The 25,206-nt window shown below is 39.7% G+C and overlaps 1 protein-coding gene across 8 annotated transcripts in view; it reads left to right on the forward strand.

The window, feature by feature from the left end:
• Positions 1–11,069: 11,069 nt before the first annotated feature.
• Positions 11,070–25,206, forward strand: part of LOC114157948 (uncharacterized threonine-rich GPI-anchored glycoprotein PJ4664.02-like) — a 43,041-nt gene continuing 28,904 nt past the window's right edge. For 2 of the 8 annotated variants that reach the window (XM_028039215.1, XM_028039219.1), the window contains exon 1: positions 18,462–18,607. In XM_028039215.1, coding sequence (XP_027895016.1) covers positions 18,477–18,607 — 131 coding nt within the window. In that variant the 5' untranslated portion in view covers positions 18,462–18,476. Of the gene's footprint in view, positions 11,699–11,798; positions 11,954–12,140; positions 12,279–12,608; positions 12,751–13,394; positions 13,573–13,872; positions 14,015–14,139; positions 14,284–15,719; positions 15,779–15,859; positions 15,899–15,973; positions 16,051–16,266; positions 17,168–18,443; positions 18,608–20,543; positions 20,547–25,206 lie in introns of those variants that run through there. The other 6 variants (XM_028039222.1, XM_028039223.1, XM_028039218.1 and 3 more) reach the window with 6 other exon arrangements.

Raw genomic sequence — 25,206 nt, forward strand, 5'->3', positions numbered from 1 at the left:
GAAGTTGTTATAATACCTTGTAGTATTCTAGTAAAAACTTTAAGTTACTATAACACATAGTAACAACTTATAGTAACGACTATAGTTGCTACTATAAGTTGTTAGTATAACTTACAACTTATAGTTGTTACTATATAGTGACATCTATAATAATTCTAAGTTGTAACTATAATGCATAGTAGCAACTATAGATTATTTATAGTAACTAATATAGCAGTTACTATAAATAACTTATATTATTTGTTACTATAAGTTGCAACAGTTTATAGTGACAACTTATGGTTGTTTCTATAGCTTATAGTAGCAACTATAAGCTATAGTAACGAGTTATAGTAACTACTATAGCAGATACTATAAGTTGTTAGTATAAATTACTATAAATTACAACCTGATGTTACTATATAGTGACAACTATAGCAATTCTACATTGTTACTATACGTCATAGTTACAACTTATAGCAACAATTTATAGTATAATCTTTAAGTTGTTACTACAACTTATAGTAACAGCTATAAATTGTTACTGTAAGTTGCAGCTAAAAGTAACAACTTACTAAAAGTCATTTATAGTAACTATGATTTGTTACTGTGTTTTTTCGACATTTGACAAAAGTTTTGCGCACATTTGTAATGGAAACGCTGCTGTCACACTTCTAACCTTTGTGTACAGAAATACAACTAAACCTTTATTCATTTTTTACCTGAAATATGTAACTTTAAACACAGGGTAGAATTAATTCAGTGTCAAATCACAGCAAATATCATCCTGAGGCTCTTTACAAGACATTTACAAGACGTTTATGATCTGAACTAATAAATTTAGATGGTGGACTATTATATAAACAGATGAGTCAGTATTTCCTCCAGCATGGCTGAGTTTGTGGTTTCCCTTTATTGTTGCAGTGGATGCTGCAGCACCGTCCTGCACAGAAGGTCAATATCTGCCCAGATTCCTGAGTCCAACTCCAAACAACAGAGCTCAGCTCTACACACCAGCCAGTCAGATACTGGTGATCACCATCAGTTCACAGGCAACTCAAGCCACGTAAGTAAGAGTAAAATGGTTTTAGCTGTAAGTACGTCACACCTTCCAATCAGGAATCTGATCTGATCTCTTGTCGAGATAGGTTTTCACACCTGAGTCAGATGTCTGTCAACATGTTTAGATTATGACATCAAGAAAAACAGCTGCTGGAAACTTTGGAAAAATATTTCTAACTGCTCTCTGTATTTCCTGTTTGTTAAAGGTCAACTGAGCTCCTGTACAGCGGGCCGCACAACGTAACTAAGAGTTCATTGGGATCAGGAAGCTTCACTCTGACGTGGAAACCATCTGTGGCCGAAGATGGAGAAAGTCACCCCATCTGTTTTATTGTCCAGGCAACGTCAGTATCTAGTCTGACAAACATCACACTATTCTGAAATGTACAAAAAACTGTTCAGATACATTTTATTAAGAGACTTTAACTTTTCAATGCTCATTGATAGCATGAAGATGATATATAAAAGTATAAAATGCTAAATCATCCAGTCACAGAAATTAAAATGTTTGAGCCCTAAATAATTTCTTTAATCCAATTTGATGCAGTAATCAGCTTCCAGGTGTTAGAACAACCTAGTAAGATTTTCTTTAAAGAGGTTTCATGTTAGGCGGGATTTCTTCAGTGCAAATTGTGAAAAATATTATCCAGAGAAGGAAAGACGATGGACAGTGTCCACACTACATATGTAACTTTTAAGCAGCGGATTAATTATTACAAGGCCCTAGGACACAAAAAACAACAAAACATTATATAAACAATTCATTAATTAAGCATTGATATCAATTGTTTATATGTCAATTGTTTATATATCTATAGTCTATATATGTATGGAGTGCTTTTATTTATGACATTAAAACCTAGTTTTATTTTTTTTACTGTGAATTAATAATATATTTGCATTTGAATATACTTCCACAGTGTCTCCAGTTCTCGGTATCAGTCTGAGCTTCGCTGTGTCATTGTAACAGTTGGAAACAGTGAGTTGAATAATTCTTGGGTTTTTCCTTATTGTTTAATTGAACCAGTTATTTTCTCTACTGATGGTATTTCTATTAATAAATACTTTTCTCTTCTTAGGTCCATCAGCAACTGTAGCTATACCTATAGCAACTACAACTACCCAATCACCAACTACTACAACCCAATCCCCAACTACAACAACCGAATCCCCAACTACTACAACCCAATCCCCAACTACAACTACCCAATCCCCAACTACTACAACCCAATCCCCAACTACAACAACCGAATCCCCAACTACTACTACCCAATCACCAACTACTACAACCCAATCCCCAACTACAACTACCCAATCACCAACTACTACAACCGAATCCCCAACTACTACAACCCAATCCCCAACTACTACAACCCAATCCCCAACTACAACAACCCAATCCCCAACTACTACAACCCAATCCCCAACTACAACTACCCAATCACCAACTACTACAACCGAATCCCCAACTACTACAACCCAATCCCCAACTACTACAACCCAATCCCCAACTACAACTACCCAATCCCCAACTACTACAACCCAATCCCCAACTACAACAACCGAATTCCCAACTACTACAACCCAATCCCCAACTACTACAACCCAATCCCCAACTACTACAACTGAAACTGCAACTACAACAACCGAATCTCAAACTACAACTACCGTTATGCCTACTACAACTACCCAATCACCAACTACTACAACCCAACTCCCAACTACTACAACCCAATCCCCAACTACAACTACCCAATCCCCAACTACTACAACCCAATCCCCAACTACAACAACCGAATCCCCAACTACTACAACCCAATCCCCAACTACTACAACCCAATCCCCAACTACTACAACCCAATCCCCAACTACAACTACCCAATCACCAACTACTACAACCCAATCCCCAACTACAACAACCGAATCCCCAACTACTACAACCCAATCCCCAACTACAACTACCCAATCCCCAACTACTACAACCCAATCCCCAACTACAACAACCGAATCCCCAACTACTACTACCCAATCACCAACTACTACAACCCAATCCCCAACTACAACTACCCAATCACCAACTACTACAACCCAATCCCCAACTACTACAACCCAATCCCCAACTACAACAACCCAATCCCCAACTACTACAACCCAATCCCCAACTACTACAACCCAATCCCCAACTACAACTACCCAATCACCAACTACTACAACCGAATCCCCAACTACTACTACCCAATCACCAACTACTACAACCCAATCCCCAACTACAACTACCCAATCACCAACTACTACAACCGAATCCCCAACTACTACAACCCAATCCCCAACTACTACAACCCAATCCCCAACTACAACAACCCAATCCCCAACTACTACAACCCAATCCCCAACTACAACTACCCAATCACCAACTACTACAACCGAATCCCCAACTACTACAACCCAATCCCCAACTACTACAACCCAATCCCCAACTACAACTACCCAATCCCCAACTACTACAACCCAATCCCCAACTACAACAACCGAATTCCCAACTACTACAACCCAATCCCCAACTACTACAACCCAATCCCCAACTACTACAACTGAAACTGCAACTACAACAACCGAATCTCAAACTACAACTACCGTTATGCCTACTACAACTACCCAATCCCCAACTACAACTACCCAATCCCCAACTACTACAACCCAACTCCCAACTACTACAACCCAATCCCCAACTACAACAACCGAATCCCCAATTACTACAACCCAATCCCCAACTACTACAACCCAATCCCCAACTACTACAACCCAATCCCCAACTACTACAACCGAATCCCCAACTACTACAACCCAATCCCCAACTACTACAACCCAATCCCCAACTACAACTACCCAATCCCCAACTACTACAACCCAATCCCCGACTACTACAACCCAACTCCCAACTACTACAACCCAACTCCCAACTACTACAACCCAACTCCCAACTACAACTACCCCAACACCTACTACAACAACCCAGGATCCAACTACAACAACAAAACCCCCAACTACGATTACAGCTAAAGCAACACCCCCACCTACAAATTCAACACCTGCTTCAGGGCCGTGTAAGTCTGGCTAAAGTTCATGTTTTGTCCACCATAATGCTGAAAATAGAAATAAAACTGGTTTTCATTTTCTGATCAGTTCTGAATAAAAATATCTCTTTCCTTCTAGATTATGTTGTGGCTCTGAATGGCAAGATCTCCACCAGTTTGTCACTGGAAAATGATCATGAGACCATTGTGAAACAGGTCAGTAACTTCATGAACTCTAAAGCTCATCATGATCTAATTTGAATCATTTACCTGATGACGTTTATTCTGCTGCCTGTTTTGTCTCTTGCTAAGGTGATTTTAAAATGTCTTGTTTTAAATTTGAGCAGAAACAAATCACCACTTATTAAAACAACTTAGTGTAGTTCAGATTGACACAAACACAAATTGAGAACAATTCATAAAGTGCCACTGATTTTATCTGAACTGAGCCTTGTGTGTTCCTCTGCAGATTAAAGATGAACTGGTCAGACGAGGACTGCCACCAACAATGATTGTTCGTCTTCTCAGGGCCGTGGCAACAAGTCGCTAAGGCCAATCATGTATTTAATACCTGGATATAACGATATAACGTTCTCTGAAGTTTCAAGTCATTTGTTCCTTTTCTCTGTTTTTGTATTTCCACATTTCTTTAGGAATTTGTATTTTTTGCATAAAAAATAAATGGATGTTATTGCATGTTAGATTAGTTCATGTAGAAAATATGTTTTAGAAAAGAAAAATCTTAGGGCTGCACAGTGGCGCAGTTGGTAGCACTGTTGCCTTGCAGCAAGAAGGTCCTGGGTTCGATTCCCGGCCGGGGTCTTTCTGCATGGAGTTTGCATGTTCTCCCTGTGCATGCGTGGGTTCTCTCCGGGTACTCCGGCTTCCTCCCACAGTCCACAAACATGACTGTCAGGTCAATTGGTTTCTCTAAATTCTCCCTAGGTGTGAGTGTGTGTGTGCATGGTTGTTTGTCCTGTATGTCTCTGTGTTGCCCTGCGACAGACTGGCGACCTGTCCAGGGTGTACCCCGCCTCTCGCCCGGAACGTAGCTGGAGATAGGCACCAGCAACCCTCCCGACCCCATTAGGGACAAGGGTGAACAGAAACTGGATGGATGGATGGAAAAGAAAAATCTTGATACAAAAATCTCCAACAAAAAATGTTCAAACTGAGATTATGAAGTAGAAATCTTTCTGTGAAGCATCAGTGGTAACAGTTGCTCTGTTGCTCCACTAGATGGCGAGCTGAAGCTGAAATGGACAAATGCAATAAACTGTAAACCAACTAGAAATGTTTAGAGATTTGTAAATAATCTACTCTGTGACAGTCACTATGGTTTCAGGTCAAGCAGGTAAAAATCTCTGGCATTATTTAATAGGAATCTAATATAATAGATCATTATGAGTTGAAAAACAGGAATGTTATGTGTAGAAGCCTAAATTCAGTTTTTGTTCATTCAGACTGTAGGATACGTTATGTTCATATTTCTTATTATAATTTGTTTATTTGGATAAAAATGATAACTAGTTGGATCGATTGCATAGCAATTTACCATATTTGGATACACTAAAGTCTTGAAAATTTGCATATCTAATTGGAATTAAGGATTTCAGGGTGTGGCTAGCCAGAGTCAGTCGGGCAGTTGGATTGGAGCCACACAGTTTTTTTGACCTCTCTCTCTTTCCTTTTAAATTTTCTTGTTTCTCTTTATTTTTCGTGGAAAGGTAACCTTTGTACCGTTTTTATTATTATTTCTGAAGTAAACCATTCAACTATATTAAGAGGATCCAGTCCTTTTTTTTGTTTTGTCGTTTTCGTCATCAAGTGGACCGAATGGGAAAGACGGAGAGCGTCATGCTTATGGCTTCATTATTTAGGAAATTACATTATGTATTAGTTTTAAATGTGGATATGATATAAGGTTTTACAGTGCAGCCTCAATATTTTAAAATAATATTTATAGTCTGTAAGATTTAATGTGTTACGGCGAAGGGTGTCTCCTAAAAGCAGCCTGGCATCTCGGACACAGATACTTAAGACTTGAAGTTATTTAGATTTGTATTTTGGGCTGAACTTGTACCAAGCTAATATATTCAAGGATTTTTTTATGGTTAAACCACCTTTGCTTGTTTCTGGTACGAAATTTGAACTCTGGGCGTGCCGTGGTGGCGTAGGGGTTAGCGCGACCCATATTTGGAGGCCTTGAGTCCTCGACACGGCCGTCGCGGGTTCGACTCCCGGACCCGACGATATTTGCCGCATGTCTTCCCCCCTCTCCTGTCAGCCCACTGTCATATAAGGGACACTAGAGCCCACAAAAAGACCCCCTGGAGGGGTAAAAAAAAAAAAAAACAGACGAACACCGCAGTAAACTCCTGAGGCAGACAGTACGGCCGACATTTCACCATCATAAGTTTTATCGCCTCAGATCAGCAGCTTTTAGCCAGTCAGTTCGTACACCAACCTTCATTACGTACAGACAGAGTCCTGCTCCCAGTCCTCCTCCCAGTCCTCCTCCCAGTCCTGCTCCCAGTCCTCCTCCCAGTGCTTTTCCCAGTGCTTTTCCCCATCGTTGGTCGCGGTCCACTCTGAATAACTGAAGACCGGTGATCTGGAAGGCTGAGTCCGGCATGTTGCTGTTATATAAAATGTAAACATGTTAATTCATCATTAATTTAACATGCAGACACAACAGCTGTCATGATTTATGGCTGTTTTGGGTTTTATTTTCCAGGTTTATTTAATTTCTCCATCCATCCATCCATCCATCCATCTTCTTCCGCTTATCCGAGGTCGGGTCGCGGGGGTAGCAGCTTCAGAAGGGAGGCCCAGACTTCCCTCTCCCCAGCCACTTCTTCTAGCTCCTCCGGGGGAATCCCGAGGCGTTCCCAGGCCAGCCGAGAGACATAGTCCCTCCAGCGTGTCCTGGGTCTTCCCCGGGGCCTCCTCCCGGTGGGACGTGCCCGGAACACCTCACCAGGGAGGCGTCCAGGAGGCATCCTGACCAGATGCCCAAGCCACCTCAACTGGCTCCTCTCGATGTGAAGGAGCAGCGGCTCTACTCTGAGTCCCTCCCGGATGACTGAGCTTCTCACCCTATCTCTAAGGGAGAGCCCAGCCACCCTACGGAGAAAACCCATTTCGGCCGCTTGTATCCGCGATCTCGTTCTTTCGGTCATGACCCAAAGCTCATGACCATAGATGAGGGTGGGAACGTAGATCGACTGGTAAATCGAGAGCTTCGCTTTTTGGCTCAGCTCTCTCTTCACCACGACGGACCGGTACAGCGCCCGCTTGACAGCAGACGCTGCGCCAATCCGCCTGTCGATCTCCCGCTCCCTTCTTCCCCCATTCGTGAACAAGATCCCGAGATACTTAAACTCCTCCACTTGGGGCAGGACACCCCCCCTGACCCGGAGAAGGCACTCTACCCTTTTCCGGCTCAAGACCATGGCCTCGGATTTGGAGGCACTGATCCCCATCCCGGCCGCTTCACACTCGGCTGCGAACCGATCCAGCGAGAGCTGCAGATCACGATCTGATGAAGCCAAAAGGACCACATCGTCTGCGAAAAGCAGAGATGAGATCCCAAGGCCACCAAATCGGATCCCCTCAACACCTTGGCTGCGCCTAGAAATTCTGTCCATGAAAGTGATGAACAGAATCGGTGACAAAGGGCAGCCCTGGTGGAGTCCAACTCTCACCGGAAACGAGCCCGACTTACTGCCGGCAATGCGGACCAGACTCTGACACCGGTCATACAGGGACCTGACAGCCCGTATCAAAGGGCCCGGTACCCCATACTCCCGGAGAACCCCCCACAGGGCTCCCCGAGGGACACGGTCGAACGCCTTCTCCAAGTCCACAAAACACATGTAGACTGGTTGGGCGAACTCCCATGCACCCTCCAGGACCCTGCTGAGGGTGTAGAGCTGGTCCAGTGTTCCACGACCAGGACGAAAACCACACTGCTCTTCCTGAATCCGAGGTTCGACTATCCGACGGACCCTCCTCTCCAGGACCCCTGAATAGACCTTGCCAGGGAGGCTTAAGAGTGTGACCCCTCTATAATTGGAGCACACCCTCCGGTCCCCCTTTTTGAACAGGGGGACCACCACCCCAGTCTGCCAATCCAGGGGAACTGCCCCCGATGTCCATGCGATATTGCAGAGTCGCGTCAACCAACACAACCCTACAACATCCAGAGCCTTAAGGAACTCCGGGCGGATCTCATCCACCCCCGGGGCCTTGCCACCGAGGAGCTTTTTAACCACCTCGGCGACCTCGCCCCCAGAGATTGGAGAGCCCAACCCAGAGTCCCCAGGCTCCGCTTCCTCAGTGGAAGGAATGTTGGTGGGATTGAGGAGGTCTTCGAAGTACTCTGCCCACCGGCCCACAACGTCCCGAGTAGAGGTCAGCAGCACACCATCCCCACTATAAACAGTGTTGGTGCTGCACCGCTTCCCCCCCCTGAGACGCCGGATGGTGGACCAGAATCGCCTCGAAGCCGTGCGGAAGTCTTTCTCCATGGCCTCTCCAAACTCCTCCCACGCCCGAGTTTTTGCCTCAGCAACCGCCCGAGCCGCATGCCGCTTCGCCTGCCGGTACCCATCAGCTGCTTCCGGAGTCCCACAGGCCAAAAAGGCCCGGTAGTACTCCTTCTTCAGCCTGACGGCATCCCTCACCGAAGGTGTCCACCAACGGGTTTGAGGGTTGCCGCCGCGACAGGCACCGACAACCTTGCGGCCACAGCTCCGATCGGCCGCCTCGACAATGGAGGCACGGAACACGGTCCACTCAGACTCCATGTCCCCCACCTCCCCCGGGACGTGTTCGAAGCTTTGCCGGAGATGGGAGTTAAAGCTCCGTCTCACAGGGGATTCCGCCATTTAATTTCTCTGTGTTCATTATTGTTACTAAGGTGTTACATACTAGTTCATTTCTTTTAGTTTATTTCTTGGTTTATTTTTTATTTTTACTCTTTTTTCTTTTAAACCTAGAGACATGCAGTTTTCAGGCCACCTAATGTGAGGCACACAAAACAGGCTTCTTCCTCATCAGCAAAAACAAACAAACAAATGGTGTACTGTGCTTTCCCTTGTCGAACCAGTTTTTAAAATAACTTATTTGAATGTGCCTGGAAATTAATCATATCTGTTGCTTCATGTTTTTTATCCATGTCAACATCCATTTGTGAAAAGACCTTTCTCTTTAATTTTACCCTAAACTTGTATAAATGAACAAAATCCAACAGAATTGGGCCTCAGTAAGTTTTATTTATCCCTGCAAACAATTTTCAGATGTCTGGAGGTTTTCTGTGCATATTTTTAAACAATATTCAAAAGTATAAACGACACGTCTTTCCATCATACCGTTCAGGAAGATGGCAGGTTTATCAGGATCCTGGATTATTTGGGTTTTTGTATTTACATTTTGATCACTTGTTTTTTATGCTGTTTTTTGTTTTCTGTTTATTTCACTCTTACTTAAATTGGATCAGTCTCCTCTAATAACTGTTTTGTTTTTACCTGACTTTGGTTCATCATTGTTTTGTATTTACTGTCTATCTGTTAGATAATTTGTTTACTTCATTCCCTGCTCATCTCCTGCCATCTCTCTGTTTACACTGATCCATGCAACTTGCTTCGCTGATAATTTTATATGTTTCACTTTATTTCATTAAACTTATAAATTCATCTCTAGTGACTTTCTGCACTTGGGTTTTTAACAGGAACCCCTTTAAAATATGACAAGGTTCTGTTTGCCCTGAATAAAAATAACACATTGTACCCTAAACAAACTATTAATATTATTAAAACTAATAATACTATTTTTATTAGTGAAAGACAAATTGACAATTTCTATAAGCAATATATATATTTTTTAAAAATCAGAAAAATATTTTTCTCCAAATCTAGTTCTTTCAATAAACTTCTGGTGAATTTTTGGTTAAAACATGTTTGTTTTTCATTCAGTGGGTGCAGAATCCAGAAATGTTACTCAAAAGTAGAAATACTTCATAATAAAATTACTCACATAAAAGTAAAAAGTACAACGTAGTAAAAATACTCCTAAAAGTACATGTTTTCAAAACAGGTACTTATGTAAATGTAAGTAGTTACTTCCCGACTGTGGTTGAAGGTTAGTGTTATGGGCCTGGGCCTCATGAACTGGTTCCAGGTGTTTTTGGTGTCTGTCTTGTGCTTCTCCTTTACATGTTTAGCTGATCTGCTAATCTGGAGCTCAGAACATTTAACCTGGTCGTCTCCACCTTCTGGGTCGCCTCCGGCGTCCACTCTGCCTCCTGCTGCCAGGCCTCAGCTCCCTTCCTCTGGCACATTTCAGTTTGTCTTTGTTTTTGCACCTCAACACGTCCAACACATCCAAGCATTTCCTTTACGCCACTGACATTCACAATCATTGTAGTTTTTAATAAATATTCATTTTCTACACCGTAACCACTGCTTGGTCTCCAGTTTTTGTTATGACCTTGAGCCAGTCGTAACAGGTAGACAAAATGATTTCTTCATATTACAGAGATAAAGAATGAAAGACACATTTAAACTCTTCAAACCTAAATAACATTTTCAAACTTCAACATAGTAAATGAGGAGAAGAGACTTTCAGCTGAGGACATAAAATGGAAGTAAAGGACATCAGTTAGGTGATTTCCACACAGCTGTAAAAATAGGTAAAGAAACAAGGAAGCGTATATTTATAAGTATTATGCAAAATAACAATTTGCATGATGTTGTTCTACTTTTCCATGTTTCATAGACGTGTAGAACACAGAGTTCATTGAAATGTCTGGAGAAAAAAGGAAAAAGGACTAAAATTACTGAGTTATATAATCAGCAGACAGAAGAGCAAATTAAATACATAAATATAATTAATATTGATCATTTACAGATTCATAGTTAAACATTGACTGCAGAAGGTTTTCCACCAAACTAAGTAACAGTTTAAAATTCATCTGGAAAAATTGATATAAAAAACAAGCAAAGAAAAACCATAACATGGATTATATGTCAGATATTATTAGTGTAAACTGCAGAGATAAACTTCTGGTCTGCAGCTATTAAAGTTTGTATCTGGTGAAACCAGTGATGAACTGGTAGTGATCAGCTTTGATCTGTGAACATCTTAAATATTCACTGAGACACAAAAACTGACCAGGAGAGATAAATAATTAACCTGATAGTGCTGCAGGATTTAGAAACATTGAGATGAAGCAAAAATAGAATTAGTATTTTTCAGTTTGCAAAGTAAAATTTTACCTTCTAGGAAATGTTTTTCTGATGGTTATGAATCAGGTTTCTGACATTTCCTGGTTCATTATGTAAATAGAGTCCATAAAAAGATTTTTTCATGTTTCCAACAGTAAACAGAGTGAATAAGGAGTGACTGTATAAAGTCGCCTGTTTCTGATGATCCGATCTTTGTTTAGCAGAACCGATTCGTTCATCATGTTTCTCTCTGTGCTGCTGGTGATGATGATGATGGTCAGATGGACAGAAGCTGGTTATACTGGTACTGTGTTATCTCACACCTCTAAAGATGTACAAGGAAGCAGTTTTACAGTAAGTTCAGATTTTCTGAAGTTTCTTTCATGCCCTTTTTGTATTTTTATTATATTCTAAATTGTTTTGTATTTAACACCTCTTCACTTTAAATCTGCAGGTTGTGCGTCGCTTTAAGTTGAGCTTCACCTCATGTGGAGAGATTGAGTCATGGTGGTGCTGCACTAAGAAGATTGATGAAAGCAGCGGTGAATGGTGTCTGAAAGAGTACACTGACAAGATCACTAGTTGGAGTTTCGAATATTACTGGAACTGGTAACTGAATCTCAACATCATACAAAAATATCTAACATTTTTCAGTTGTTGCCAAGAAGTAACTAAATGTAAAATTCCTACTGAATTAACTCTCTTGTCAGTTTTCTGGTTTTCTGTTCTGTAAAGTTTTCTGTGTTTTAGAAACTCTGAGTAACATCAGAAATCTTCCCAATATCTTCTATTAAAGGTGGGATAGTAGAACCTGGATAAACAACAGAAACAGTGTTTCAGCTTTGCGATTTAAGACGACATATGAGCTGAGAAAACGATCCGACATCAACAGACCGAATTCATCACCACAGACAGCGATCCTCCCTCTTATGAGGTAATTCAGTTTTTACATCATGAAAATAAATACCTGAAACTTTTGGTGTCTTTAGTTGAACATGAAGAATAGTTTGATTCTGTTAATATTTGAAACATTTTTCTTGTAAAGCCTGACAATAAAGCTTTGATAATTAGAAAAAGTTTCCAAATAATATCCAAATGCTGTGAATTGATTGTATCTTTAAAAGAGACCAAAGAGATAAATGGAGCAAAATAAACTGAAACATACTGGAATAAAAACACTGAAATACAAATCAGTCAAGATACTGAAGATTCATCATGTAAATAAAATAATTAGAGCTGATTGTTTGTTCTCTGTTTTTCTCAGAGTTCCCTCAAACTGTCAGAGGAATATCAACTTGTTGACCTTTGACCCTGATGGGGATCATGTTGAATGCAGACATGGATCCAATCCCAGTATCTATGAATGCTCCACCTGCACAGCACCGTCTGTCCTCAGTCTCTCATCAGTGAGTAATAAATGTTGGTGTCAGGTTACAATAATGCAATAGAAAATATATAAATAGAAAATATTTACAAGTAATAAAAACAGAATTTACTGATTATTTAACTAACTATAAATGACTAAAGATGAAAAATTACTCTGAAACTTTTTAAATAAAAACAAATATTGTTGGTATGTACAAAAACAGGCTGCACAGTGGCACAGTTGGTAGCACTGTTGCCTTGCAGCAAGAAGGTCCTGGGTTCGATTCCCGGCCCGGGGTCTTTCTGCATGGAGTTTGTATGTTCTCCCTGTGCATGCGTTGGTTCTCTCCGGGTACTCCTGCTTCCTCCCACAGTCCAAAAACATGACTGTCAGATTAATTGGTCTCTCTAAATTCTCCATAGGTGTGAGTGTGAGTGTGTGTGTGCATGGTTGTTTGTCCTGTATGTCTCTGTGTTGCCCTGCGACAGACTGGCCACCTGTCCAGGGTGTACCCCGCCTCTCGCCCGGAACGTAGCTGGAGATAGACACTGGCAGCCCTCCCGACCTCATTAGGGACAAGGGTGAACAGAAAATGGATGGATGGATGAACAAAAACAACATAAATCCAGAACAGAGAACATTAAATATAACATTGTTAATCTTTCTCTCTCTGTCTTCTTCCAGTCTTGTTGTCTATCATTCAGTCCAACTAGCAGCAGTTATGAAGATTCATATGCAGTTCAGCTGGTAATGGAGGATTTTCCCAGACAGACCATCATTCTGACCCATTACGGTGGTACAAATTATTCATGGAGCCCCAGCAGCTTCATGAGCCAAATCCCTGTCCAGTTTGTTTTCAAAGGTTTGATTTATTGTTACAATCAGCTTGTTTTACCTCACAAAGAGAAACACTGGTGCAAATACATTTAATATTCAATAATTGTCTGTTTAAAGATGATCAATAACTAAAGATTATTAAAGGACATTGGGCTTTTAAATACCAGATACAGAAGATCACCTATTATCAAGACGGATTATATGACCAAAGTGTAAATTTACAACATTTATTTTTTAAACTAACTGCCCACTTGTTCATCTAGACAAACAATTTTTAATATGTTTCTTTAGTTTATCTGAATTATTTTTCCCTGCATTGCTCCAGTGGATCCTGCAGCTCCGTCCTGCACAGCAGGTGAATATCTGCCCAGATTTCTGCCTCCAACTCCTGAACATGGAGCTCAGTTCTTCATAAACGTTAATGAGACGATAGAAATCAACATCAGAGCAGAGGCGACTCAGTCTGTGTGAGTAGAAAATAAATATTGTTTCTAATCAGAGGTAAGTTGACATAACTCATGGAAAAAAATCACAATTTGAATATAGTTTGTAAGGGTTTTTGAGGGCATTTTGTGTTTCCTGTGTGTTAAAGGATCACTGAGCTCCTGTTCAGCGGACCGATCAACATGATCAAGAATTCATCTGGTTCAGGATATTTCACCCTGAGATGGACGCCGTCTGTCAGTCAAAATGATGATAATGAAAGCCATCCCATCTGTTTTGTTGCCCAGGCAACGTCAGTATCTGATCTCATCAGAAGTTTCAAATGTTCTCATACAGGTTTTGAAATGTACTTATGTACAAAAGTAAAAAATAATTGCCATCCTTAATGATACAAAGTAATTTTTGGTTTGGCTAAATAACTAAAATCACTTCTTGGAGATGCAAAAATACATTAGGTTTAAAGTGGACAAATGGTTTTAAATAAACTATTCATTTATGGTTCATATAAAACAGAACTGCAATGTTTTATTCTGAATTCCTGGTTATTGCAGCTTCACAGACCCTTTGTTTACTCCTGTTCTGAGGTTTTAGAGCAACTCGTTTTGCTGCTGCAATATTTTTAAATGTAAATGAGACATTTCAAGCCCCGCCCCCCTCCAGGTCACAGAGGGCTCCACTACGCCCCGGTCGGCCATTTTGTAGTTTGACGGCAACAACACATCATCTATCAGCAGAGAAACTTTTAATCCCAAAGTTTATTAAAAATGTCAACAATCATCCATCATCCATACATGTTGGAGTCGGAGTCTGATCCAGAGCAGGAGAATGAAGTAAACAAAACCTCCAGATAATTCATGAGTTAGCTAACATCACTGAATGCATTTGGATCTTGTTTTTCTCAAGACAAAAACAAACCAAAGAATTACATCCAAAACATGCAGTACAGTTATATCCTCAAAGAGGGAGCTAAAAGCTAGCACACAGCGCTAACAGAAGCAAAAGGCTCAATGCTACTAGCAAAACAATGACCAGGACATCATGATCAAAACATAAAATTCATCTGTAAAGTAGTTTTGTTGTCATTTTAGTGTTATTTGGAGCTCATTGCTTTGCTGTGTCCATCATTTCTGTAGAGGAGGAACTAACCCTCAATCAGAAAAATCTTCCTGAAAATCCCTCTGTAGCAGCAGATGTTGCTGAAGCACTCTGCTCCCCGCAAATGGACTTTTTCATCTGATGTGGGAACATTACTGAGAAAAAAAAGTGTAACCAGATGATGAGTAATGATGTAAAAAACCTTCTGTTAATAAATTGTAGAACCAAACAATTTGACTTGTTTACCTGCAACTTCAGCAGAACTGAACTTGGACTATAAAATCACTGCAAGGAAAAAAAAGTCAGATTCATAGAACTGATTGGCTGGAAGTCATGACCTTGTTCAGCAGTTCCACAGCAAATGTGGTGAAATCATAGCCAAGAAAATGTTAAAGGCAATAAAGAAAAACTAACACACTGAAAAATAAAACCATAAACAAATATAAAGATATCTACACAGCACCAGGAGAGAATAAATTTAATTATTTTACACTCTAGATACTCAAACTACTCATAAAACAAGTATTTAAGGACTAAAAAAAGATTTTGCATGATATGTTACTTATAACATTATTTAACAGCCATTTCAAAAAGAGTTTAACATTAAAGTTTGGTGCTAAATTATCTCCCCAGTGCCTCCAGTTCTATCTACCAGTCTGAGCTTCGATGTGTCATTGTGAGGGTTGGAAACAGTGAGTCATTTCTTTCTGTTTGATCATTGATCTTATTTTTTATTTCCTGAACTCATGATGTTTCTGCTGCTGTTTTCCCAGCACCTTTCATTGCGACTCCAAGTCCTCCTCCTAAAACATGTAAGTAGGATGAAAACAGGAGTGAAAGTAACAGGAAGTAGTTCTTTATACCATGTTGATCTCTTGTTCTTCCAGCTCGTCTTACGGTTCTGGAGCTGAAGATCTCGACTACGCTGTCACTGAAAGACAATAAAGATAAAATTGAGAAAGCGGTCAGTGATGTTCTGGACTTTAACACAAACCATCACAACCTGAGTTTAATCCAAACCCATTTCACTCAAATGTCAAATCAAACCCAAAGTGATCACCTGCAGTGATGCAGTTAAATTCTGCTGTTTTTGTTTTTAATGTTAATCAGATTCTGTTCAGTATATTTTATAATTCACCACTGACTGTATCTCACATTCATCTCATGTTTTCTTCTGCAGATTAAAGATGAACTGATCAGACGAGGGCTGCCTCCAGACATAAAGGTCCGCCTGCTGAGCGACGGTTCAGTGAAGGTTAATAACTAACCGCCCCCTAGTGGCTAACAATGAAAATGAATCTGATCCAAGCAGAGGAATATTACTGGGTTTATCTATTTTTACTTCTTGTACGTTTTAATAAATCTGGGGACTTATGGTTGTTTTAGTTAGTTTGGGAATACAAGTTTGATTTGAGTGATTTGTAAGTGATGTTACACAGTACTTAGTCTTTCATTTATGGGTTAATCAGTTGTAGTTAAATTAGGAAGGTTTTCATTCATTTAATTTTTTAAGTTTGTATTGATCTTAAACTGATTATGTTATTCAATTTTCTTAATGAACATTATCTGGTATGTGTATTAATTCTTTGTAATCAAACTTCTGTTTAACTCTGACATGTGGGGTCATCAAGGGGTCATCGAGGGGTCAAGGAGAGCGCTGTGTGGTCTCAGAAACCAGTCTGAGGTTGCTTAGGATGGTAGAGAGGACAACTTAGTGGAACGCTCCAGTTTACTGATAAACTCAGTCCCACGTCATTGAGAAGAATATTTTGTTCAAAATAACACCTGGATTATCTCTGGGTGGAAAATCATCATGAAGGAGAGCGTCCATCTCCTGACTGCCGACGTCAGGACGGCCCAGGTAGAAAACCCACCTGGACACAGCGAGGTATAAATGTATGTGAGCTACAACAGTCAGTCAGATCACTGGGTGAGACACGGTGCTCTCTGAAGACACGTCTCTATATCTTTATCTAGGTGATTCATATTTCCTTTTATTTGTGATAATCAATGATCATGTTGGGATGTTGGTGTGATTTTATGCTTTTGATTGATTGAATAAAATATTGATTGATCTGTGATTGTTGTCTGGGTTTCACTTTTACGTTTCGGCATCTACAGACCTGGAGAGACGAGAAGTGAAAACGAGCCACAGTAGAAATATCTCATCTCAACGGTTGTTAACTTAGTTATGACAAAAACTTTCATTGTAGATTTGCAAGTGGAAACTGGCTAAGTAACATACAGAATATCATGAACTGGAAAGCTGTGACTAATGTTGAACTAAGGATCCGATCTGACATCAGCAAAGCCAACACATCACCGCAGACAACCATCCTCCCAGCTCTGAGGTAATTCTGCTACATTCTAGATGTTTTTATTTATTTCTTTGTCTTTCTGTCCTTTATGCCCTACAGTCAAATCTCCTGCCATATCTGCTCTGTGTTGTGTAATATTTAAAGTGGATTTACTATATCAAATTCACATTTAGCATGTAACAGCCAAAGAGCTTAATTAAATCTACCCAGATAGTTTTCTTCATAAGTAAATTTAAGTTTTTTGGTGCCTGGAAAATGAACTGTTTCAAATGTCACAAATCAGCAGGCATTGACCCACATCTAGCAACCGCAGCAGAGCTCCAGAAGAGTTGGTCAGCTGGTTTTATCGCTTAAATCTCTATACCTACTACAACAACAAAACCCCCAACTGCGATTACAGCTAAACCAACACCCCCACCTACAAATTCAACACCTGCTTCAGGGCCGTGTAAGTCTGGCTAAAGTTCATGTTTTGTCCACCATAATGCTGAAAATAGAAATAAAACTGGTTTTCATTTTCTGTTCTGTTCTGAATAAAAATATCTCTTTCCTTCTAGATTATGTTGTGGCTCTGAATGGCAAGATCTCCACCAGTTTGTCACTGGAAAATGATCATGAGACCATTGTGAAACAGGTCAGTAACTTCATGAACTCTAAAGCTCATCATGATCTAATTTGAATCATTTACCTGATGACGTTTATTCTGCTGCCTGTTTTGTCTCTTGCTAAGGTGATTTTAAAATGTCTTGTTTTAAATTTGAGCAGAATCAAATCATAACTTATTAAAAACAACTTAGTGTAGTTCAGATTGACACAAACACAAATTGAGATCAATTCATAAAGTGCCACTGATTTTATCTGAACTGAGCCTTGTGTGTTCCTCTGCAGATTAAAGATGAACTGGTCAAACGAGGACTGCCACCAACAATGATTGTTCGTCTTCTCAGGGCCGTGGCAACAAGTCGCTAAGGCCAATCATGTATTTAATACCTGGATATAACTGTAACCCACATAAAGTGGGTATGCCTCTTTAAGAAACGGAGGTTAAGGAGGCTGGTGGTCTACTTGGCCAATGGGAAGCATAGTCCCCAAAGTGTATGAACCAATCAGAATGCAGACTGCCGTTGTGGGTCCCACCCTTCTCCACCGGGTCAGCAGCACTGTTGGTTTGCGGGAGAGATTCGACGTACTGAGACAGTTAACGTATTATATACAAACTGTATTATATACGAACTGCAATCAAACTCTTTTTGTAAATAGATTTGCTGTTTGATCAGCCAACTTCTAAGCTGGAAAATGTTTATCGAGTATAAAGACTGAACTTCAGTTACTGCCGTTAGAGACATTGGAGCCGTTAGCTCTTTCTGGCAGTTGGTTCGCCTTATTCTCCGTCCAGCTAGAGTGCCCCACGCATAAAATAAATGGATGTTATTGCATGTTAGATTAGTTTATGTAGAAAATATGCTTTTAAAAAGAAAAATCTTGACACAAAAATCTCCAACAAAAAATGTTCAAACTGAGATTATGAAGTAGAAATCTTTTTGTGAAGCATCAGTGGTAACAGTTGCTCTGTTGCTCCACTAGATGGCGAGCTGAAGCTGAAATGGACAAATGCAATAAACTGTAAACCAACTAGAAATGTTTAAAGATTTGTAAATAATCTACTCTGTGACAGTCACTATGGTTTCAGGTCAAGCAGATAAACTTCTCTATAAAGATCATTATGAGATGGAAAAAAGGAATGCTAAGCATTAATTTTCAATGTAGGTAAGAGATATATAATAACGAGGGAACTGTTTACCTGAATGACAGCAACTTATAATTATTTGGCATCACTTCTGGTATCCTTCAAGGTCGAGTGTTAGGACCCAAATTATTTATTTTATATATTAAGGATGAATTACGTTACAAATATCGAAATTTTTATTCTGGTTTTTGTTCTGCTTGCGAATAAATTGAATAATTTACTTATTTTTTGTCAGACAAAAATATAAATGAAACTAAAATAATTTTATCTGTAAATAGAAAATTAAAATGGTAGGAAAAGATCAACAAAATGGGACTGACACTGAACCTGTAAATGGAACGAGGATTGTTGGGGTCTACCAATAACTCTTATTAATAAAACAGATTGATCGAAATTGTTACAGAGATAATTATGATCAATCAAGCCCTACAGAAGAGCTTTAATGTAGCATATAATATATTATAGATATAGATAGTATCTATATCTATACATAGTATATCTATAGATATAGATACTATCTATATCTATAGATCTATAAATTTTGATCTCTCTCTCTGTATGTATATCTGTATATCTATATATATGGATATATATATATATAAAATGGATGAATCACATATATCTATATAGATATATATGTATATAGATAGATCTATCTATCTATATCTATATATAGATATATCTATAGATGTAGATCTCTCTCTGTATATATATATATATATATATATATATATATATATATATACAGTATATATATACACTAAATATTTAGTATTTAATACTAAATATTTTGTAATATAATGTACTAAATAGTAGTACATTAAATTATATATATATATATATTTAATATTATGTAATAAATACTAAATATATATGTATAAGTACTAATATTAGTATTAATATAATAATATTGGTATATTAATATTATTATTTGTTATCATTGTTATTATAAACAAGTTCACATTTTCTTCCATTGCCAATTCATTATCAAATTTGCACAAAATCTTGTTGGACTGATGGAGGAAGCCTGAGAAAGAACCTGAAACAACAAAGGAGATGATTGTTGATTTCAGGAGGAACAGGATTAGATCAAAGCCTGTTTCCATCATGGGAGAAGAAGTGAAGGTGGTTGAGGAATATAAACACCTCGATGTTCATCTGGACCACAGACTGGACTGGAGACGCAACAGGGAAGCGTCTATGAGAAGGACAGAGCCGACTGGACTTCTGGAGGAAGCTAAGGTCCTTCAACATGCTGCAGATCTTCTATAAGTCTTGTTGAGAGCGCCATCTGTTGGGGCAGCAGCATCAGAGCCAGGGACCTAAAAACGCTCAACAGCCTGGTAAAGAAGACTGGTTCTGTTCTGGTTCTGTTCTGGGAAACCTCTGTAGATGGTCATGTAGAGAAGGATTCTTCATAGGATCAAGAACATTAGGGACAATCTTGACCATCCTCTTCATCCAATTGTCTTGGGATTGTCTTGTCTTCAATGGCTCTGTTAAGAATCTTGATGAACATTTAATTTTCTTTGTGATCAATAAAGTATTTTTAAACTGAAACAGGAAATTTAATTACAACTGGTAAATACGTTTCACCAGTTGTAATTAAATTTAATGCTAAGCATCCAGTGCTTGGCATGATGCTGCCGACACATAAGTAAGTCCACAGACAGAAATTAGAAAAAATAAAAACATGAAAAAATCACAAAAGCTAATAATAACCATGAGAATGCAAAATAAACACAAAACTAACAACAACGACTCCCATTTATATATATTATTATATATATATTCCCATACACTCTTTAGGTGACTAAACACATCTTCTGTCTCTTTCACGATCCCTCCAGCCTCAGAAACGGTTTCTGTCTTGTTTTCAGCAACTTTTAACGATTCTGGCTCCCGTAGAAAAACTGCCTGGCTGCTTTGGAGAGGGAGAGCAGGATAGGACGTCACATTTGGTGTTTTCTTCTCATAAATGTAGACAAATCCCCTTTCATGAATATCTTGCTTGCCGTCGCCACCTGCAGGCCTAACACCGTCGTCATCAGCCTTGAATATCTGTTGTCCATGGATCAGGTAGGTGCGGAAGTGGATCAGCTCAGGATCACAACAGATGATTGAGGAAAGATGGTACAGCTGATTTCCACTTTGTCCAGGCACGTCAAGTGTTGCATTTGGAATCACTCTTGGACTCCAAGACCTGGCCGACTGTCGCAGGAACAAGACTATCGCTTCATTGTTACTTAGGAAGTGTTTCCTCTTAAAGACTGACTTGCAGTTTGAACAGTGAGTTTCCCTACTGTTATCCATCCAAAACCTAAACAGAGAGGCGATGTTGCTGAAAGGAAGTGCAGGCAGAATAACAAGGGGACTGCTGTTCAAGAGGTCTAGGAAATCTCCCTTACACTTTACGCAGGTCTTCTCACTGTTCATCAGCATATCCATGTTTCTGTCACTTGAATTTAGCCAGTCTAAAATAGCTTCCAGTAAGTTTGAAGTTTGATAGTCTTTACCCAAGTCAGACGACAGTTCACTTTCTCTCAGTTCCACCTGAACTCGGGACATTTCCAGTGGGGAAAAATATTTCCCCGGATTGTGAACGGCTGTAGAGATGAGACTGGCACATAACGGTGTGGCTGATGACGATTCAAAAAACTTCTGGGGATTCTGAGAAAGGCACTTTCTGGTAAAATTCAAGTTCAGAATTCCTTGTAAACTGGCGTTAATCCAACCATTTTTTGAAGCGTTGGAAAATGTACAAAAATGGCCAATGTCACTTTCTTCATTTTTGCGGACTTGGTTCTTTACGACATCTGTTGTTTCTGAGAGAACTTTCTCATCTACAGAGCAAGCAACCCCAGCCGGGGAAGCTGGTTCTATTGAGAGATTGGAGAAATCGTTCCCTTGGTCAGCGCTCTCTTCATGGGTACTTTCTTCAAATGTCTTCTTCTTTAAAGCAACACAGGTTTCAGACTCAACTGTCTCTGTTTCAAAGCAAACTTCTGTAGCCACAGAAGTTTGATCTTTGGGAAGATTAGAGAAATCGTTCCTTATAACTGTGGTCTGGACGGCGCTCTCTTCGTGGATACTTTCTTCAAATGCCGTCTTCTTCATAGCAGAAGCTGAGCTTTCAGACTCAACTGTCTCTGTTTCAAAGCAAAGCTCCCCAGCCGGGGAGGTTTGCTTCCCAACTGGGGAAGGATCAAAAAGATGAGACTCATAAACATCGTATTCAGTGAAGCAAACCTCCCCAGCCGGGGAGGTTTGCTTCTCAGTTGGAGAAGGATAAGAAATATAAGACTCATAAACATCGTATTCAGTGAAGCAAACCTCCCCAGCCGGGGAAGTTTGCTTCTCAGTTGTAGAAGGATTGAAAAGAAATGCATCAAATGCATCGTATTCAGAAAAAGTGCTCTCATCCTGAGAGCTACTTTTGTCGACCTCCCCAGCCGGGGAGGTTTGCTTCTCAGTTGGAGAAGGATTGATTAGAAATGCGTCAAATGCATCGTACTCAGAAAAAGTGCTCTCATCCTGAGGACTACTTTGTTCCAAATCGCTGCCAGGAAGTAGTTTGTCAAAAACTCTCTTCATACCGGTGGTAACTAAATATCCAAGGCCAAAACCCAGGGGAAAAAACATGCCAACCAACATCTCTGCCATCCTGAAAATCCTTGCGAGAAACAATGTTGAGGTTCGAAGAGTTGCTTGGATATGAACTGAGGTTTTGAAACACAAGCATTCATAACCTCAGATGTTCTTTGATGTAGAACCCCTTGTCATAGATGAGGTCATAACCACAACAGGTCACTGGGGGAATGTCTTGTTTCTGCTCGTTGCTATGGAAACGATCAGATCAGATCAGATCTGCATGACCCAAACTATTGCCCCATTGCAATAGTTTGCAATGGGGCAAACTATTGCCCCATTGCAAACTATTGACACTTAATCATCCGAGGCGCCATGACGTGAAGTGAGGGACGGGAGTATTGAACTGAGCGACTGAAGTTGTTTTACGAAGTTGTTTGGAGTCGGCGTGATTTTTTATTTAAAAGAAATATATTAATATATTTTTTTTATAATCAGGACTGCAAGCTTCTCTTCTGGTCTCTCTCTCTCTCTCTCTATATATATATATATATATATATACTGCTCAAAAAAATAAATGGAACACTTTAAGTGTAAAACACCTGTTTAAGTGTTCCCTTTATTTTTTTTGAGCAGTGTATATATACACATATGGTTTACTATTGTTATATAAAGTCTTACAGGTGGATCTCCTACCTGTTCTTTGAGTCATTATTCCAATAAATGAGCCCCTCAACAGTGAAACCACCCATAAAGTACATTTTCAGGTCTTATCTGTAAATTCACTGCTGTGTGAGAAGCAGTGGGCCGAGCACACAACCTTGAGGTTTCCCTGTTATTGGGCTGACGTTGGTCTCTCAATCTAGAAATTTAAAATTCAGATTAAAGTTTTATGTTATTTCTTTTTAATAGCAGTTGCGAAATGTTAAATATTAAACATTAAGCATGATTATCTTTTTCTCAATACACACATTGCGTACAGTCTTATTGTGATAACAAAGAATTTGCAATATATTTTTTCCCAGCCCTATTAAAAAGTAATTTAGTTGGAAGAGTTAAAGTGCACAGTAGTACTTTAAAATCTATAGCTATATTCACCCATCAGGTGGCAATGGGCTCTTTGCACCTGCCGCGCTGACGTCCCAACCGCATGTGCAAATGCAGCTCTCTTTTTTCCGCTTTGAGTTACCATGACAGCTAGAAAAGACAAAGTCTTATTTCAGATGCAAATAAAACAATACTATGCACTTTGTTGTCTTCCTAATATAATGGGCTTTTAAGTTTTCATGGATTTCCAAGCGGTCCTGAATTAAGAAGACGGTGGCTTGTAAATATTCGTTGCTACCAGTTAAAGCTAATGCTGCACAGCAAAGTTTACAGCCTTCACTTCACTCCGGATCAACTTCTTCAGCCTAAAGCAGAAGGTAAAGGAGCTTCCTGTGTTATTTCCATGGAATTACTTCTGTATTCAGCCTGAAAGAGTTTATGGGAACGAGAGAGCAGACCAGAGCCAGACAGCCGAGCTACTGATCTGCCTGTACACACTGCTGTAAACACCGTCCTGCTTCACAAGAAACATGCAAAACTAATAAAACGAAATAACTCGGAGACCTTAAGGAACACGGCCATATTTTTCTAAAAGCAACAACTTTAAACCTGAACAGTCAGCTGAACTAGAACTCCGACACCAGAGCTGCTCTACTGTTAAGCTATGGGCTTGTTGTGCTTCAGGCTTCAGAAGCAAAAAGCCTGAACCGTAAAATCCCCGTTACTTTGTCTCTGACACTAACGACAATAAACGCACGTAATATACTTGAAAACAAGGTAAAAACATTGTCCGTTAGAATGGATGAAAAATGTTTAGATACTTAAATAGCACATTTTTACAAGAACACTGTCCAAGAATACTACTAGCATAAGCTAATGCTAATGTTAGCCACAAAGTTTAAAGAAAGTAAAACTCACCTTTGTATCTGTGAATGTATAACGAGGCGAACATCTTAAAACCTTTCTCCAGCTTATTGTTGGGGCTTCGGATCGATGTACATCAATGTACATCATTAATTGTTACCTTGGACAAGCCCTGCAAACACCCAGTGTAAAGTTTCAATAGATCGGAAAAGATGGAGCCGCTTTTCCCCGAACGCGGAAGCTGAGGTGCAAAGAGCCCATACTCAATTTAGATGTTTAGCTTAAATTGGATTTTTATTCATTTGTTTATTTTGCCTAAAATATATTGTGGAAAGATTGAGGTGGTAATTATTATTATTAATAATTTAATTATTGATTCAAGAACACTTTTGGCAAAAAAGAACCCATTATTTTAGGAAGATACGCAACGTTGACGATCCCAAAGCGACCCGCATGCGCAGTAGACGAACGTTAATTACGTCACACGGCAGCTCACTGTTTACGGAAGTAATAATGGATGCCGCCATGTATGGATGGATTTTAAAGTTGTTGAGCA

This window comes from Xiphophorus couchianus, chromosome 14, assembly GCF_001444195.1.
Source record: "Xiphophorus couchianus chromosome 14, X_couchianus-1.0, whole genome shotgun sequence".
NCBI classification, from domain to species: domain Eukaryota; kingdom Metazoa; phylum Chordata; class Actinopteri; order Cyprinodontiformes; family Poeciliidae; genus Xiphophorus; species Xiphophorus couchianus.